The sequence below is a fragment of the Sander lucioperca genome, chromosome 2, assembly GCF_008315115.2.
Source record: "Sander lucioperca isolate FBNREF2018 chromosome 2, SLUC_FBN_1.2, whole genome shotgun sequence".
Taxonomy (NCBI): Eukaryota; Metazoa; Chordata; class Actinopteri; order Perciformes; family Percidae; genus Sander; species Sander lucioperca.
This window is the reverse complement of record NC_050174.1, coordinates 22,054,039-22,072,669: the sequence shown is the minus strand read 5'-3', so window position 1 is coordinate 22,072,669 and position 18,631 is coordinate 22,054,039. Positions and strand designations below refer to the sequence as shown.

At 40.1% G+C, this 18,631-nt stretch overlaps 1 protein-coding gene across 1 annotated transcript; it reads right to left on the bottom strand.

The window, feature by feature from the left end:
- Positions 1–281: 281 nt before the first annotated feature.
- Positions 282–18,042, bottom strand: LOC116045103 (homeobox protein Dlx4a-like). The gene is made up of 3 exons (XM_031292617.2): positions 17,144–18,042; positions 11,948–12,144; positions 282–1,630 (listed from the first exon to the last, which is right to left on the bottom strand). Exons 1-3 carry the CDS (start codon positions 17,469–17,471, stop codon positions 1,388–1,390), a joined length of 768 nt encoding a protein of 255 aa, XP_031148477.1. The 5' UTR covers positions 17,472–18,042; the 3' UTR covers positions 282–1,387.
- Positions 18,043–18,631: the final 589 nt, after the last annotated feature.

The window sequence follows — 18,631 nt, the reverse complement described above, 5'->3', positions numbered from 1 at the left end:
CTGAACAATGAGTAGCTGGAGTGGTAGGCCCAATTATTCAAATGTAGTCAATGGAATTAATGGTGAACATGAGGGAATCACCTGGTGTAATCATTTCACACATACATGGCTTTCTAGGGGTGGGGAGAAAAAAAACATCAATACAGCATAGTATCGCCATATTTTCCGTGGCAATACCGTAGCGATACATGGAGGCCAAGTATCGATCTATTATTATATAAATTGCACATGAGAATTGAACTTTTTGGTACTAGAATAATAATAAAAAAATTGAAGTGAGATTACACAGAGAGGTTTATCTTTTTAGATTAAACAAATGGTGACTGAGGTTTTCCTCTGGGGACATCACTTGAAGTTTGAAAAAAAGGTAATGCATTGCAATATATCGCAGAATATCGCAATATGTTTAAAAATCGCAATGATATCTTATGGTGACGTAAGTATCGTGATAATATCGTATCGTGGAACATCTGACCCCCCCCCCTTGGCTTTCACATGCATTTTTGCCATTTTCTTTTGGGCTTTTGACCGCTTTAGATCCTTTATTATAATGAAAACAAAATATATCAAATTTGACTCATACAATGAAGTAACCATGTCCATTCAGTGCCTATTTCTCATATAGTCTTAAAAAAGGGCAGTAAAAGTACCATAAAACGTCTGCTTGTTCATATAGCCTGCCTTATCTGTCTCTGTTGGTGCTGTAAAGTCTATATGCTACACAGACCCCTTATAGTGTTACACCCAGTCAGAATTACAAAAACACACACAATGGTCCCCAATGAGGGCCCTTTGAATCCGATCCATAAAAAAAACAACTACGAAGAAGCCCTGAAGAAGCCTTCTTCTTACACGTGTATCCGCCCCACTGTACTGTAAACCCCTGAAAAGACGGAACACCCCACACACACACACACACTTAAATGTCCAGAATCAGAGATGCAGGGGCTGGCATTAGCTTTGAGTTGTAGCTTGTTCAAAAAATGTCTTGGCAGGCCGAGCTCCTCTGCAGGCAGAAATAACTTGAATGACTGTATTAAAGTAAGACTCCGATTACTTTTGATAGACGTTTTCCTCTTACAAATGAAAAGTTGAATTCAGGAGTAACTTAACCTTCTCCATTCTTGGGCTGCGACTAACTCGGGTTAATGCTACAGCCTCACATAGCTATAACTTTAAAAAATGTTGAGCTCGTTCCCCTTGCCTTTCCAGATTTAAGGAGAACCACACTATCTGTTCCCTGTATTTGATCTCTGCCAGTAACATTATTTCTGCCTCCAGCGTGGCTCAGACTCGTAACAATGTCCGTGTCCCTAACAGCTCCCAGTCAGCTCCTTTTTAGTATAAATCCATCGTTTGTCCTGGAACTGTGGCGTGCTCCTGACTGTCACATCATCTGAGTCCTGGGCATGGAGTCCTGCTGGTGTCCGGGGTACCAGTGAGCAAAATTGTTCATGTATCCACCCGAGTGCACCGGCGCGCCTTTGGCTGCCATGCTGATGTCCCACAGGGAGCAGGGAGAGGCGGAGGACGGCGGCGGGGGGGCCAGATGGTCTCCCTCAGGTCCACAGGGCCCATTCTTCATGATCTTCTTAAATTTGGAGCGTTTGTTTTGGAACCATATTTTCACCTGAAGGACAAGGAGAGGAAAACAGTTAATAGATAGATAGATAGATAGATAGATAGACTTTATTAATCCCAAACTGGGACATGACTCCGTCCATGATGGATAATAGTTTGTTCAGTGACCTCCTCTCCACCACAGCTTCAAATGTCTCCTATTTGCATAATAGTACAATCAATTTGGGGACCCTGTGGTTATATAATGGGTAGGGGGGGTGGGAATCATCAGAGGTCCCACGATACGATATTATCACGATTTCAAAGAGACTGCGATATTCTGCTATATATTGCAATGTATTACCTTTTCTTTCAACCTTAAATGATGTCCCCAAAGGAAAACCTCAGTCAACTCCTATTTTATCTAAAAAAAAAAAGATACTATGTTCCTCTCACTTTACATTTGCAATTTATATAATAAAAGATCGAAACGCTAGCTATCCGTAAACAGAAGTGTTTGTGTGTGTTGTGCGTGTCGGCCCGCCCCCACATTTGGCGACTGTTAATTTGGGACCCTGCTGAAAGTAGGCTTATCAACACAAAATAAATTATCGAAATTATCGTCACGGGGAGAAATACGACGTCGTTGACGTCAGAATTTCGACGCAGGAGCTGGAAAAATGAATCGCTTAATCCAGAGAGATCTTCAACAGGGGGTCTGGGACCCCTAGGGGGGTCCTCAGAGTCACTGCAGGGGAGCCAGCAAATTATTGTTAATATTTGAAAAAAAAAAAAGTTTTCAAATGAAATTGTCTTAACATGAATCCAACATATTTTTAGCAAATATATATCCCCACTGATGCTAGGCTTACTTGCCTATACGTAAGGTAGTCACTAAGGTAGACTCCACAGATCCAGTTCATCCAGAAGATTCACTGAGCCACATTTACACTATGTGCAACATTTAAAGATGATTCATAAAATCAGCCCACAATAATTATTTCAATAGCTTAATATTCTATGCACTAAAAAGGTGTGCATAAAGGCTTTAGGCCGCCCTACACCTTATTGTAGGCCCAGTTTAATATGCAACTTCATTTTATACAATAGACAGTATGTAGTAGGGGGTCCCTGCTCTGTCTCTCCTTCAGTTAAGGGGTCCTTGGTTTAAAAAACGTTGAAGACGCCTGGCTTAATCGATGAGTTGTCAACTATTAAATGAATCAGCAACTATTTTGATAATCGCTTAAACAGTTTAAGTCATTTCTTAAACAATTCTCTGACTCCAGCTTGTTAAATGTGAATAGTTTCTAGTTTCTTCTCTCCTCTGTGACAGTAAACTGAGTATCTTTTGAGTCGTGGACAAAACAAGACATTTGAGGACGACATCCTGGGCTTCGGGAAACACCGATGGACCATTTTCTGACATTTTGCAGACCAAACAACTAATCCATTAATTAATCGAGAAAATAATGGACAGATTCGCAGCCCTATCAAACGGCTTAAGCTGGTCTACCTTTTATCCGTTGGGTTCTGTTTCACCCTTAACCAGCACTGAGGACGATGAACTAAATGATGTGAAATTTGAATGCGGTGTCACGCAACAACCTGCATGTGCCTAAAAATCCAACAGTGTAGTTACTGAGAAAAGATCTCTTCTTCAGGAGTAATGTCACTCAACTTTCATAGATGTTTGCTTGAGGCATATTATTATTAAATATATATATATATATATTTTTTAGACACACACACACACACACACATATATATATATATATATATATATATATATATATATATATATATATATATATATACAGTATATGCTACGTATTGTTGAATTATTCTAGGGAAGCACAGGTGTGTTCAAAAACCATTAATGATGGCTGCATTCCACTTGGTATTGTACATGCTGACTCACTGAACTAGCTCACTGGGACACTTGATGGAATTGAGCCATCGTTAAGCTTATCAGTTTCAGCTGTGCTTTTCCTACTATGACAAGTCAAAAATGTCTCCTGTGAAAAAGGTCCATTAAATGGAAGTTATAGCGAAATAATGAGAGGCGACAACCTAAGAGGATAATAAAATTAAAAACGATAGAAGATAAAAATGCAACAAATTCTAACGACACACTCACTATACTATACGACGCCAACCACAGACATGCCTGCTAGGAATACCATTAAAGATAACAATGCAGTAAAGAAAACTATAATTAGGTTATAATGAGCCGTACGGAAGCAATCATAGTAAAAATGTTGTAGCATAACAAGCTAACAGGAATATAATTGACATACAAATACAGTTAATGTAATCATTACAGTAGGTGCGCCTAAAACAATGTCACTGTACCATTGACTAGGCACGCACCGATCTGATGACAATAGGGCCAATTTATTCAATTCAATTCTATATAATCTTAATAAACTTTATTTCTATAGCACCTTTAAAAACAATAGTTTGCAAAGTGCTTTGACAGAAGCATATACACATCAATACATATATTTAGAAATCATTGCATTAGTGAAAATAGAAGGTGGCGGGACAAAAATAATGACCAAAATAGCCCTACATTCTGTCATTGTGTTTGAAATATAGTACAAAAAAATGATTCCTCTTTTTGCTGGGGACCCCCTGGAATCCCTCCTCAAGGACCCGTGGGAACCACTGACATAGGCTACAGTATGATAAGATTATTGGGTAACACTTTACTTAAAGGTAACTACATAAGAGTGACATGACACTGTCACGAACACAGTCATGACACATGAACCATAACCATAACTTGTCATGACAAAAACCGAATGACACTTACTAAGAGAAGCGTTATGTCGTTCACGTTCATGACAATGTCATGTCACTCTTATGTCGATACCTTCAAGTAAAGTGTAACCGATCATTGTAACACGGTCTGAAACGCAGGTAGCAGCACGTATCTCAGCCTGTCTGACTGGCATTTCTTCTTGGATGTCCACACACCACCTGAAAGTTAACCCTGACAAGCCCGAGCTCCTGTTCCTTTCAGGGAAGGGCTCTCTCACCCAGGAGTTTCCTACTACAACAATGGACAACTCTGTGGTAGTCCCCACCCAGACTGCTACGAACCTGGGTGTGACACTCGACGACCAACTGTCCCTTACCCTTACATTGCTGCAACTACCCGATCGTGTAGATACATGCATGACATCAGAAGGATACGTCCCCCTTCTAACGCAGAAGGTGGCTCAGGTTCCGGCTCAGGCTCTAGTCATCTCACGTCTCACATCTCACGCCTGCCTGCAAGTGCCATCCATCCGACCCCTGCAGCTCATTCAGAACGCAGCAGCTCGACTGGTCTACAACCTCCCCAAGTTCTCTCACTCTTCACCGCTCTTCTGCTCTCTTCACTAGTTAAACCAGTTGCTGGCCGCATCCGCTTCAAGACACTAGTACTTGCACACAGGGCCAGGAACGGATCAGGCCCAGCTGACATCCAGGATATGGTCCCTATACCCTATATCCCAACCCGTCTCCTCAGCTCTGCATCAGCCAACCTGCTTGCTGTCCCCTCACAGCAAGGGACAACCAATCACTCTACGAAATCCCGACTGTTTGCTGTCCTGGCTCCTAAATAGTGGAACGGGCTCCCCGTTGATATCAGGATGGCCCAAAGCCTACACATCTTCCGCCGCAGGCTAAAAACACATCTCTTCCGACTGCACCTTGGATAAATAACAAATCAAATCAAAAAAAGCCCTTTCATGGGTCTCTTTGTAGTTTGGCTTATTTGAAGCTAATTTACTTGCACTTAACTTCTTGCTGTCCGGAGTTTGCACCTTCAAGGTTGAAAGCACTTAATTGGAAGTCGCTTTGCATAAAAGCGTCAGCTAAATATGTAATTTAATGTACCATTAAAATGTGAGTCCAACACTGATGCTCTGCTTTATGAAATAACGTCTAAAATAATAAAAAATGTACTTCATTCCTTTGAACACGAGGCAGCAGCCCCATAATAAGAACAGTACCTATGTGTTTGTGAATAAGACTAAGAATAAACAATGATAACATATTAAATAATTGAGCTGTGTATCCCTTCGAACCTTTTTCTGTGGCTAGAGATGACTGAGGTGTGTTGTTGTTGATATAATTGACATGTACTTTGTTTTCAGTGGGCTTGCAAATTGAGCATCAAATTACACGAATATGCCTCTCAGGCAACCTGTCAGCTTAGCAGGAACAAATGAATCATAAATAATTACACAGAGCCAGTGACGGATACTTTGTCTCAAACAGGTTTTAACTGCGCCACAAAGGGAAGAAAAAATAAAATAATAAAGCGAACGCCCAAAGGACTGTTGCTGCATGGGCGGCAACAGAGGACAGATAAAAGGGAAAAGAAAAGAAGAGAAAACACACTTGGCGCTAAAATTGTTTTCTCCTCCACACTGACAGTCCTGGGAATTATTACCCTGGGATTTTATAGGTATTTATGGAGAGGGTTGAAGTGGTTCATGGAAGATATTTTATTCTATAAAAAAAAAAAATCTAATTTCAGACTGCTCTAATTGACTCTAAATATGTGGAAAAAATGATCCTTTTGCCCGATCATCAAAAACCAGCTTTCACACCCAGGCTTAAGCTCTAAGAGCCAAGAAGTCATGCAGAGCTAAACTTGACGTTTAATTCGATCTCTATTGTTCCAGACCATCTGCTGACGTCAAAGTACTGCCTGTTAGAGGTTAGTATGGATGGTTGCAAATACATAAAATCAAACTGCCACGCCATGAATAAGCAATGCCATTGTAATTACAGCAAATAATGCTTTTTTATTACGAATTTAACTTGCACTTTAAAAACGCTTTCTCCAATTTCTACATTGGGTAAATTGTAATATCAGCAAAGAAAATCATAGAAGAACGTAGTTGTCTTTCTAGTTCAGTGATTCCCAACCAGGGGAACTAGTACTCAACCTGACCGTGCACTTTTTAGTGAATTTGCACGTAAAACTCTGTATGCAAATTCTTTCATTCCTTCAGCCATCAGGCTATTAAAGGTCCAATGTGTGGGAATTTTTCCCATCTAGCATTGAGATGATATATATCGCAATCAACTCTCTCGCACCACGCAGTTCAAAGTATGTATTATAGTTGAAAGCCAATAGGAATACTTGGTGGAGGTAAATATTCATGAAAAAGGACAAGTTTGTGAACGGGCTACACAGATTTTGATATTGAACAACTAAACACGTTACACACTGGACCTTTAAACACAAACCGATGATCTGATCTATGCTCTTGTTGTCACTGGCATGTTGTCGTTACTCCTGTACTTATTTATTACATGAATGGGATAGACTGTAAAAATGAATTGCCCCTTGGGGATTAGTAAAGTTTTCTGAATCTGAATACATAAATAGTAAAACAAATAGCTAAAAGTATTGCATAAGCAGCTGAATAGGTTAGCTAAAAGTATTGACTAAAGAGTTCAACTAGTTAGCTAAAATACATTTTAGAAATAAATAGCTTAAAATATTCCCTAGGCGGCTGAAATGGTTAGCTAAAGCTACTGACTAAACAGCTTAGTTAGCTAAAACTACCAAATCGTAAGCCCTTCTTTTCAATCATCTATAGACTAATACAATAAAAATGACAGCCACCAAACCGCAGTGCCTGCGGTATAATAATTACCCGGATGAAAGCCTAAAGAGAGTATGTGGAGTGTAGCTTATGAGCCCAGGAGTCAATCAACAGCACGTTAAGTTAATGCAGCCTCAGTGAGAGGATTTCTGCTGTAATTATTGGTTTCATATTCCAGCAGCTACATGGAGCTGACAGCTTCCCTGAGAGCACCGCCACTGACACCGGCATTAGCGGAGGAGGGTGGCTGAGAGGCAGGCCAGGTGCCGCTGGGGTGTGTGTGTGTGTGTGTGTGTGTGTGTGTGTGTGTGTGTGTATGTGTACACAGTATGTGTGTGAACATTAAACCAAACATTTGTGTGTCTGCATATTCTTCAATACTGGGCAAAAAAAGTTGGGGTCCTGTGAGGATTTTTAGAAATAAAAAGAAAAGGCGTCCATTTGGCGGGTGGTTTAAGTATGGGCAGTGTGTGTGTGTGCGTGTGTGTGTGTGTGTGAGAGAGAGAGAGATGGATCGAGATAGAGAGGGTTTCAAGGAAAAATGTTGGAACTGTGCTACGTGCCACTTCTCAGCTGCGTCTGGGAACATTAGAGATTTAGATGGAAAGTGGTCAGCGGTTGGCTGCCGGCCTAATGGCATGAAGGCAGAATAGAGATGTGGTGTATGATCACTATCTTTGTGTGTGTGTGTGTGTGTGTGTGTGTGTTTGTTCCCATCTGTATATGCGTATGTAGGTATGAAAATGCACACATGAGCTGCATATGTCTGAGTAGCTGCATGGGTATTTGTGTGGACTAGAGTGCACCTGTGCATGTGAGCAATGTGTGTATGTGCACAGTACATGCTGTATGTGCTCGTACAGTTACATATGCACACGGGGCTAATGACAGCTGACTGACTGTTTCAATACAAGCTGTTCTGTGTCTCCATCTATTTACTGCCCCACCACCAGAGGAGAGAAACGAGCCTGTGAAACACAACAGCGTGTTGTATATCCATATTTAACATAAGTTTAATGTTTAATAAATGAAAAATAAAAATGCAAGCTCTAATGCTTTTAGTGTGGTTTCAGCACTGAATAAAACCAAGCGGGAAAAAAAAATTGCTGTTCTTCAAATGGGGAATTATAATTGTGCTTGAGAAAAACCAATTCACTTTTGCACGAAATTGGTAGTGTGCAATACGGAGATTTTAAAACTACTTTTCTACACCAACCCTATTGCCAGAAAGGACATTGTTTGCTCATTGGATGATTCTGAAAAAGGACTTATTTTTACTATATCTGCGCGTGGCAACTATCGGACCGTTAAAGAAAAAAAACAATTGCAGTTAGTCACAGTTATTTGGAGGAGAAAATGAACGTGAACAGTGAAATTACAGCCGAACTGTTTGTTCCAAACACCCGTCACAGTTCATCATCAAGGCCCCCCCCAGGGACAATTCTGGCGTAGTGGCTACACTGAGTATTGCAGCATCACGCGACACACACTGGCCTATGTAAATGTTTGTTTTTTTTTATTACGTGAATCATTACAAACGGAACGGCTGCTTAAAGATGAGCGTCGCAACGCCCCGAAATCCAATGATGATGATCCATTCGGGTCCAATAGAATATGGAAAGCCTAGAAAAGCTGTTTAATTGAATCGTTTTACCCCATTCGTGTGTGTGGGAAGGGAACAGGAAGTCAGCCGGCTCGACCAGAGGAAGTCTCTAACGTGCGTGCTCTCAACTGGCTCGGCTGAAGGAGGACTGTAGTGCGCGTGCTCTACCTAATAACGCAGAAGCTTATCTCAGGAAAGGACTGAATGGGCCGCTGTTTTAGAACGCGGATTCCAGTTTCTCTGGTTCAACTTTGACCGTACTACAGCAAATTGGGAGCTGTGGAAAACAAATGAATTCCTTAAAGTGCCCATATTATGCTCATTTTCAGGTTCATAATTGTATTTTGAGGTTGTACCAGAATAGGTTTACATGGTTTAATTTTCTAAAAACACCATATTTTTGTTGTACTGCACATTTCTGCAGCTCCTCTTTTCACCCTGTGTTCAGGTCTCTGTTTTAGCTACAGAGTGAGACCTCCTACTTCTGTACCATCTTTGTTGGGAGGCGCACATGCGCAGTAGCTAGGTAAGGATCACATTAGCTAGCTAGCTGTTTCTCTAACTGCAGTTAGTTAGTACAAGACAGGATTAGCCGGGAGACTTCTTCTAAACGAGGGCGCACTTCCAACTTTGCGTGGAATACCTGCAGAACAGGGACATGTAAGTAGTTCTTATGTAGATTATGGTGAACTTGTGTGTTTTGTAGCAGTGTTTTGCCATTGAGACTGAGGGGCTAGCGGTTAGCCCTCTCGGCTAGTGACGTAGAAAGCCCTGCCGATTTTGACCAGCTCACCCGGAGACTGATGGCAGGACACATTCACAAACCCGTATCTCACTCAAAACAGCATGGATGTTTTTTGTTTTTTTTTTCAAGTTTGTATGCGTGTGGAAGCACCAGAGACACAAAATAACACCCCAAATCACAGAAAAAGTGTTTTTTTTTTCATAATATGGGCACTTTAAGACAATGGCCAAGTGAGACTGTCAAATAATCTGTAAAACCACTGTTAGCTTCGTCGCTGAAAAGCTCCCACGTTAACACTAACTTGTCTACACAAAAAAAGGGCAAGCATTCACAGAGAAGAAGCACCAGGTTTAAAAAAATAAATAAAAATTAAAAAGAGCACACACACTCTTTATCCAAAGCCCAAAGAACTGTGTCCGCATTCCTCAAACTACAGCCAGATCCTTTAATAGCGCTCTAGTTATCAGTGGAACTCTGACACAGACCATAATACAATCACTCAAAGCCCACTTTCCCTGATCCAAAACACCTCAAAGAATACAGACAAACAGCGTGCTTCTTTGGTACGCATGCAGTGAGTAATGACTAGCAGCAGACCGCATTCAAAACCACTTTGCCACTACAAGACAAAGGCAAATGAAGGGATCATCTCTTACTCCCAGAGTAAACATCGCTGCGGCGCTTAATTCATACGGGATTAGGACAGTTCATCTGATGACATCAGCAGCTGCTTATGTACAGTACACACACACGCACGCACACGCGCACACACACACACACACACACACACACACACACACACACACACACACACACACACGTATTACATTTCAAATAATGCTGCTGTATCTAATGTTTCCCCAGAGGGACACCTGCTCAATACTCAAGCCTTTACTTCTCACCTTTTTGATACGTGTAATGCGTCTCTGATAATGCTACAAAGAGCATTATATGACTTTTAAAAATACATGTGTCTTTATTTGCTGGCAAAATGTGCCGCCGTCTCCTTTTCTGCTGCTGAGAAAGAACAATGATTATATTGACGTAAACATAACGTACACGATAACAGCTCTAAATAACAGCGACTGTGCATTGTGTGTGCGTGTGTGTGTGTGTGTGTGTGTGTGTGTGTGTTTGTTTTTTTTTTGAGAAAAAGGGGGAAAGCTGACAAGTGGCAAAACAAGTCAACCAGTGTCCAGCCCTGTTCTTTGGAATAGGCGTGATGTGCATTTCTGCCACGTAATACACAATATGAATAGAGTATACAGTATATTACAGTACGTATGTGTGTTACTGATGGAGAAAAAGGTTCCTCTTTTCTAAATTTGACCAAATGCTCCACATAAGTGTAAAAATCTGTTCGTACTCTTTTCAGTGAAAGAGTCAATTGCTACTAATGCCATAGAATGACTGTGCTAGTAGTTTATAACATATAATAATAACTACACTGCCCTGCAAAGCCAAAACACAGAAACTACGTATTCGCTCAAACCCAGTCAAGGACTGAATCGGTCTTTTTGACCCGTTTCATTACGAAAAATTCATCATGTCATAGAAACATAGGCTATACATTCTGTAAAAACATATCTTTAGATGGACTGTGACTACTAAAAAAAAAAAAAACAAGTGCTAAAGAAAGAGAGCCTGTTGAAATAGCCAAGGCAGGCTACAGACAAAACTACCTTTTCATTTTTTTCCTTGCTGTTATCTGTAATTGAAATTTTTTTGATGAACTGACATCTTACGTTTTTTTATTCTATTTAAATAAACGAGGCAGTAACTAAATTCAGACATGAAGACTACCAATAGGCTTTTGTGTGTGTGTGTGTGTGTGTGTGTGTGTGTGTGTGTGTGTAATAAGAAAAACAGGGAAAGATGACAAGTGGCAAAACAAGTCGTGCGTGTGACAACAGTAAAAACAATGTACCGGTGCTTGTTTGGGCTTTAATACTTAATGATTTCCCTTTCACTGTGAACAAAGGAAGACTTTAAATCCAATCCACGTAAACAGTCAAAGACCTGAAAGATTAAGATTCTAGAATAAATCTCATTTAATTATTTTTTTTTCATATTTTTTTTTTGTATCCATATTAACCTACGTATGTTGTGGTCATGCATTCCATATGTGATAGCTCAGGGCAACTTCCTCACAGTGTGTCATGTATACTTTAAAGTTTAGGATGAGACGATGCACATACGCCCTCAATTAGAGAAATTAGCCAACACTTTGTTCATATTAGAAAATGTTTCCGACTCCTGTCATCACATATATTTATGTTTGTATACCTTCAGGAATATAGTTTTTTTTTTATTCCTTATGAGTGTAAAACACTTCATTTTCAGTCCTTTTATTCTTACGTTCGTTAGGAGAGTGTATTGCTTCGGTGTATATTGTGTGTGTGTGTGTGTGTGTGTTAGTACCTGGGTCTGTGTCAGGCCCAGTTTGGCCGCCAGGTCGGCCCTCTCGGGCAGGGCGAGGTACTGGGTCTGCTGGAAGCGCTGGTTGAGGGCCTGGAGCTGCAGGCTGGAGTAAATGGTCCGAGGCTTCCTGATCTTCTTCCCCTTCCCGTTGAGCCTCACCTCCCCGTTCTCTATCACCGTCGTGGGCTTCTCGTGATCTGGAGAAAGAGCAGAATGTTCTCGAGGTAAATATTTTTTTTTTATAATATTACATAATAATTTTTTGGCCCTGGGAGTCACGGGGGATGCATCGTCCCTACGCAGTGTTTTCATCCTACACGTCCGCCAACAACACACACTGAATCCCCTTTACGCTTCATGAAATCAGAACGACGATCAGAACGCCACTACAGCCCTGCTTTTTGATGTATATTTTATTTTTTCCGACTGCTTTTGATCAACACGTCTATCCCACGAAAACGCTTAGGAAAGTAAAATGCAATTAGTGCGTAGAAATAAGAGTAAAAACAAAAATACCAAAAATGAATGTTTTTATATACAGTATCCAAGTGGCCTCTATTAGAGTGTAAACAGCAACCCATTCAGCATTGTTTTACAGGAAATAAGTGTTTAAAAAATAAAATAGTAGGTCCATTTATTGTATTTTGTCCATCATGTAGGGACAGCCCACGTATGGGCTTAACCATTGACATTGTATTACAGTAAGACAGTTAAACTGCATGTGCGCCTAACCTCAACCAACTCAACTTGAACCATGAAACAGAAAACATCTGTGGTGGCCACAAGTGGACTAAAATAGGAATTTGTCATTTGTTTCAAAATAAAAGGCTTTTCGATTTTTTTTTTTTTCAATGTAATATCGTGTGACACAAAATAATTCTGTGAAATATGTTCCGGTGGATTTACTGCAGGACTTCACTGAGTCCAGACTGCTATAAACTCAAGGAACAAAATGCCATAAACAAAGTACAATTCAGTATTAATAATATACATATATATATATATATGTATATATATATATATATATATGATGGTGTGTAATGAATGTGTAATGACTCCTCTTTGTTCGCTCCAAAGCAGTTTGGGTTACGTGCAGCTCCGTCGAGAGGGCTTTTCTTCATTTTAAGTTTTTTTTTTTTTTTTTCTCAAGAAAGCTATTCAAATGTGTGTTCGCCCACGCTGATTTTTGTTATGACATGAGCTTCTAGCCTGCAGTGGCAGGAGGGAACAGCTGTGGACAAGCCGAGGGCCCCCACAAGACGCTTGTGATCCTGTAACTGAGCTTGCAGCTCATGCAAAGCAGCCGCAGGAGAAGACAAGCAGCTCCACGCTGAAGTGCATCAACACCGGAGGAGAGAGAGAGAAGCAACGGGCACTTTGGAAAAGCAAACTTACCAGGGTGTACATTTCATGACCAGCACAATTGGGTTTTAACCCTTGTTTTTTTTTTTTTTTGGTTGGTAGTAGCTAGGGCTGGGCAATATTATCGATTATTATATCGATATCGTGATGTGAGACTAGATATCGTCTTAGATTTTGGATATCGTGAAATCGTTATATATTACGTGTTGTCTTTTCCTGGTTTTGAAGGCTGCATTAGAGTGAAGTGATGTCGTTTCCTGAGCTTAGCAGACTGCAATATCGCCATCGAGGTATTTAGTCAAGAATATCGTGATATTTGATTTTCTCCATATCGCCCAGCCCTAGCAGTAGCTTTACTTTAATGTTTGGGGTCCCACAGACAACCCTGCTGTATAGGTACAGTGTGACAAAATATGTTTAATTTCTGCCTTTAGATGGTTTTTTTTCTTCTATTCATTTAACCTTATTCAGACCCAATACGTAGTAGGGCTGCACGATATGAGGGAAATCCGCGATAACGTTGTTAAATATCGCGATAAACAGATATTAAAGTGTACTCTAGTAGTTCTGCTGCTTTCGATATTCTGCTGAATCTAAAACAAATGAAAGGACATCATTTCCAACGTTCTTTTATTGAACAAATTGAACACTGAATTAAATATAAAAGGCAGCACTAAAAAAAAAAAAAGAATGAAGAAAGAATTACATTTTAAAGTGCAGTTTTCTACTGATAAAAAAAAATAATCTCAGAGGGTCTTTTGCGATGTGACACAGCCTATCGGGATATGGTTATTGCACCAGTTATTATTGCGATGACGATATATATATAAAAACGACATATATCGTTCAGCCCTAATACGTAGAAATGTTTTGAGGTAGTGACCCCTTACGAGGAAATACAGAAATAATTCTTAGTGCACCCAAATAAGGAAATATGACATGTTTATACTGTATGTTTAATGGGCTGTGTGTGAACACAACCTATATATATATATATATAATCATTTTTTGGAATGTAATGATACACTCATCACACAATTCGATACAATTCACGATTTCTTTAACAGAATGAGTTGCAGACAAATGACTGAAAACGTTCCTTATTCCTTTATTTATATAAACTGTGCCAAACAACAGATGTGTCTTCTTATCAAAAATGCAACTGAAATTGTGTTTTTTTTTTTTTTTTATCTTAAATGACAAATATGAACTAGATTACAGCCTAGGGCATTTAAAAAAAAAAAAAAAAAAAAAATGGCATCGCGATTCATTGTTTTTATCTCAAGCGGTTGAAACCTTTACACATTTATATCGATCTTTAACGATTTCACGGCGGTGCATCGTCACGTCCCTATTCATTTTGTTTTCCAAATAGTCCTTCAGACAAACCAGATGAAGAGTATAATAGCGACGCTGCTTATGTTCAGGGCCTGTTGGACACCCGAGAGGTCTGACTCCCTGTTTGACCTCACAGAACAAACTGTTATAAAAACTCCAATCAGGGGAATTTAATTGGACTCATTTGGGAATTGGCAGCGGCAGTGCTGCATACAAAGTACTGTACTGTCAACACCAATCTCAGATACAGAGAATATGATTATAAATATGTTTTACAGCTGGCAGAAAAAAACGAGTCCTTCCCTGTAGCGGACCTCTGCACTACGTCAAAAATCATAGAAGAACCATCATTAAAAGCATTTCTTTTTGATAAGATTAGGAAATTAAAGTATAATAGTGATAACGCAATATTAACTGTGTTTCTTGAGAGTCTTTTATTTATTGTAACAATGCTGTATATATTAAGTAGACACAACGTGCTGATGTGGGGCTTTCACTGAATCATTTATGGTCTCTAGACCATATGAAATTTGAAATGAAATCAAACGTATTACTACGACCAATGATTTACAGGCATAGATAGAATTTCACGGCACAAAACTGAGTTGGGATGAAATCTCCTTACATGTACATAGACTGTATTATAGTTTTTTGTTTTTTTTGGTTTGTTTTTTTTACATCTTTCTACTGTATTTGTAAGGATAAATAGTCAAACAATATTTTTTACAACCTTGAACTGTTCTATAATAATATTTTGAGTAATTATCACTAGATTTGATGAGTTGATTTGTACATTTCTATTGGCTCCCCTGTCATTTCTCTTGTAATTTGGCTTCCTGGTGTATGAAGTTTCATACATGCCAGCATATTTTAAATTGACAAGATGAGAAGTCAGACTTAAAGCTGAGTTTGTGCTGAGAAAATGTAGGTACAGTAGAAAGAAAGAGGGAAAGAAAGAATTGTTTGCCTGCCGTCAAGTAATCATTTAATGTGAAAAGAATGGCCTGTATGTAACATTAATAATAATAATAATAATAACAATAATAATTATTGTTATTATTAATAGTAATAGTGGTACATGATCAGACTCAGTTAACAATAATGTATGACGACTGACAAGCAGCCATTCAGACTGCAGTAAAGTGCAGATTGCTCTTCTTCACCAAATATCTAAGTAATGGAGGACCTTATAAAAAACCTTAAAACATATAAAAGGATCATATAAATTCTATGTTTTTGCATTTTTTTTTTTTTTTTTTGTGTAAATGTAACCTTCAAAGACATAAGCTATCACACCCAACAGCTACTGTTTACAGTGTAGCTATATTTCAAGTGGTTGGCAGGGAATTTGCTTAACCGGGCCTTGTCGGTAAAGGTTTTATAAGCCAAAAAAAGGTACATGTTTAAAAGTAGCCTAATTAAGTCATTCCTAATCGAATTGATCTGAGGTAAAAAAAAAAAAAAAAAAAACGATCTGTTTTCTCTCAAAGGTTAGGATTCTCGTGCTATTTTATTTTGAAAGCAAATTTAAATTAAACACAGGAAATATGTCGGTTCAATTAACATTTTGTTTTAATCAAATACAGTTATTTCTGGCAACTTCTCATGTGCGAAGTTGGTAGCTAACACATTATTATTGATGTATTATTATTATTATTATTATTATTATTATTATTGCAGCCCTGTCAGTGTGTGCGGAGGGAGCGCGTGCAGGCAGCAGAAACAGGGTGGATGTTATTTGGGAGACGACGGGCTGAAGGTTTGGGTTTTGGGCCGCTGCGGGACACCACAGGGCCGGTGTCGGCTGCTTCTTGTGGAGAGTCCCACTCCCACAGTCTGTGCAGGCCTTAAACTCATCTCCCGTCCAACCCCAAAGTACACGAAACATGACGCTGTGGGCGACCCGTGTGTGCATCCAATTATTGTGCTCGACTGTTGTTCATTTTCATGTTTTTTCTTACACTATACTTCAATATTTGAATGGGCCTAAATAAAAGATCTGTTAAGAAGAACCTGCTCTTCCATTAGATTAATTTATGCTGTGCCTATTGTTGCATGTAATGCCCTCTGTGATGGAAGGCCTATACAAGCAACATATTTCTGTCTTGGGCAGTCTTGCATAAAGAACGATGTAGAGACGACACAAATAGCCTAATGGAAATATATATATTTTTAGCACGAGTGGCCCGAGTAAAAATCAAATAAACCATGACCCAATAAAACAAGTGGCCCTGACTGGCTAAGAGCTCTTTATTTTCTTTGTTTGCTTTACTTTTCTTCCATTTTCTTTTATTTTTTAACTCCAACTCGACTGCACCTGAAAGTCCGTTATATGAATGAGCGTGTTCATGTAATTGGTTGGCTCCATGTGCTGCAATTCCACACGGTAAACATTTAGGAGTTAGACCACATTGGTGACAAGAGCGCACTGTTAATGCAAAAGGGAAAGTTCAAAAGATGAATATTTTCTATTATAAATGTCCTGTGTAAACCTACCCGCATCTTCCAGTCTGGTGTGTCCAAGCGCGCCGCCGTGACCACTGTGCTGATAGGGCAGGTAGGCCCCAGGGTGGTGCGCGGTCACGGGGCTGTGATAGGCCGGGTATCCCAGCGGGCGACCGTACGATGATGCACCAGTGGAGAAGGGCCCGTCGTGCTGCGTGGAACCGACGGCGTGCAGACCGTGGACCGAGTAATGGTTGTGGGACAGGCCGGGGGAGTGCTGCTGGTGTCCGGTGTAGCCGTGGCCGCCGAACTCCAAAAACGCCGATTTGGACGGGTCAGGGGGGACTAAAGTGTCCGATATAGAGCTCATAGTCATCATTGGGGTGAGGGGCAGTGATGTGGCGGGAAATTAAAAAAAAAGGGTCAGCTATGACCTCCAGACGGGGGCCATCATAAAGCAACACACCATCAATGTTAAAAAAAAAAACAGAAGAAAAAAGGTCTAAAGACTTTCAGAGAAGTTTTTCAGTTTCCATAAACCAACAGCAGCCTTTATAAAAAAAAAGATTTACCTTCGTTTAATGTCACTATATTCCTGCTGAATGACGAGTATTTAAAGCGGCTTTAGGTGGGTTTGCCCTCCGCTACATCCCAGCTGAAGGATCCATGAACGTGACGCTGACTGTTTACCATTGAGAACAAGACGCGGGAAGCTAGGGGGGGGGGGGGGGGCCGACGTGCAGCCAAGACAGCACTCGATGAAAAACCAATGAAAGTCCCGACCAAAGAGGCAGTTCAACTGATTTAATATCCTTTGAATGGGGTTATTTTCCTTCTTCTGTGCTTCTTCTTCGGTGCTTGTTTCGTCCCGTGTTGTGAAGAGGCGTTTGGCAGCACAGAGGAGCGGAGTGTGTTCCTCCTCTTCAGAGCGCACTGTGTGTGTGTGTGTCTGCATAGAACGTCCTCTGCTTCCACTCTTGCACACACCGCGCGCTCATTGGCTGCAGCGCTTCGCCGTGTCAACTAATCACAATCCGCGCGAGCGGTGGACCGGTTCCTCTCCGTTGTAAAGAGTGTGTGTGAGAGAGAGAGAGTAGGCCTTATTGCCCACTTTAAAAAGAATTATTTATTGAGTAGCCATTTAACCATTAAAATATAATTCTGTGTGAAATTCTGGGCAAAAGATCAACAGGCACCGACTCCTTTTATTAGGTGGCCTCAGGCCGTCGGTTTATTCAGACTCAGTAGGCCAGACTCACTGAAATAAAAAGATAAATAGCCTAAATTAAAAATAAATAAATAAATAAATACAGGAATAGCATTCAGGCTAGATAACTGCAGAAGTGGTAGGTTTGTTGTTAGGCCTACTAGTTAAAATATTTACCAGTTATTTCTCGTTTTAGGTGACTGTTTGAGGCCTTAATCCTTGATCCTAACTTTGGATCATAGCCTACGAAGAAAATAAACAGGTCTATAGGCGCACTTTAAGCTACATTAAAAAATAATAATGTTTGCCGTCATGTGTTGCACCGTAGACTA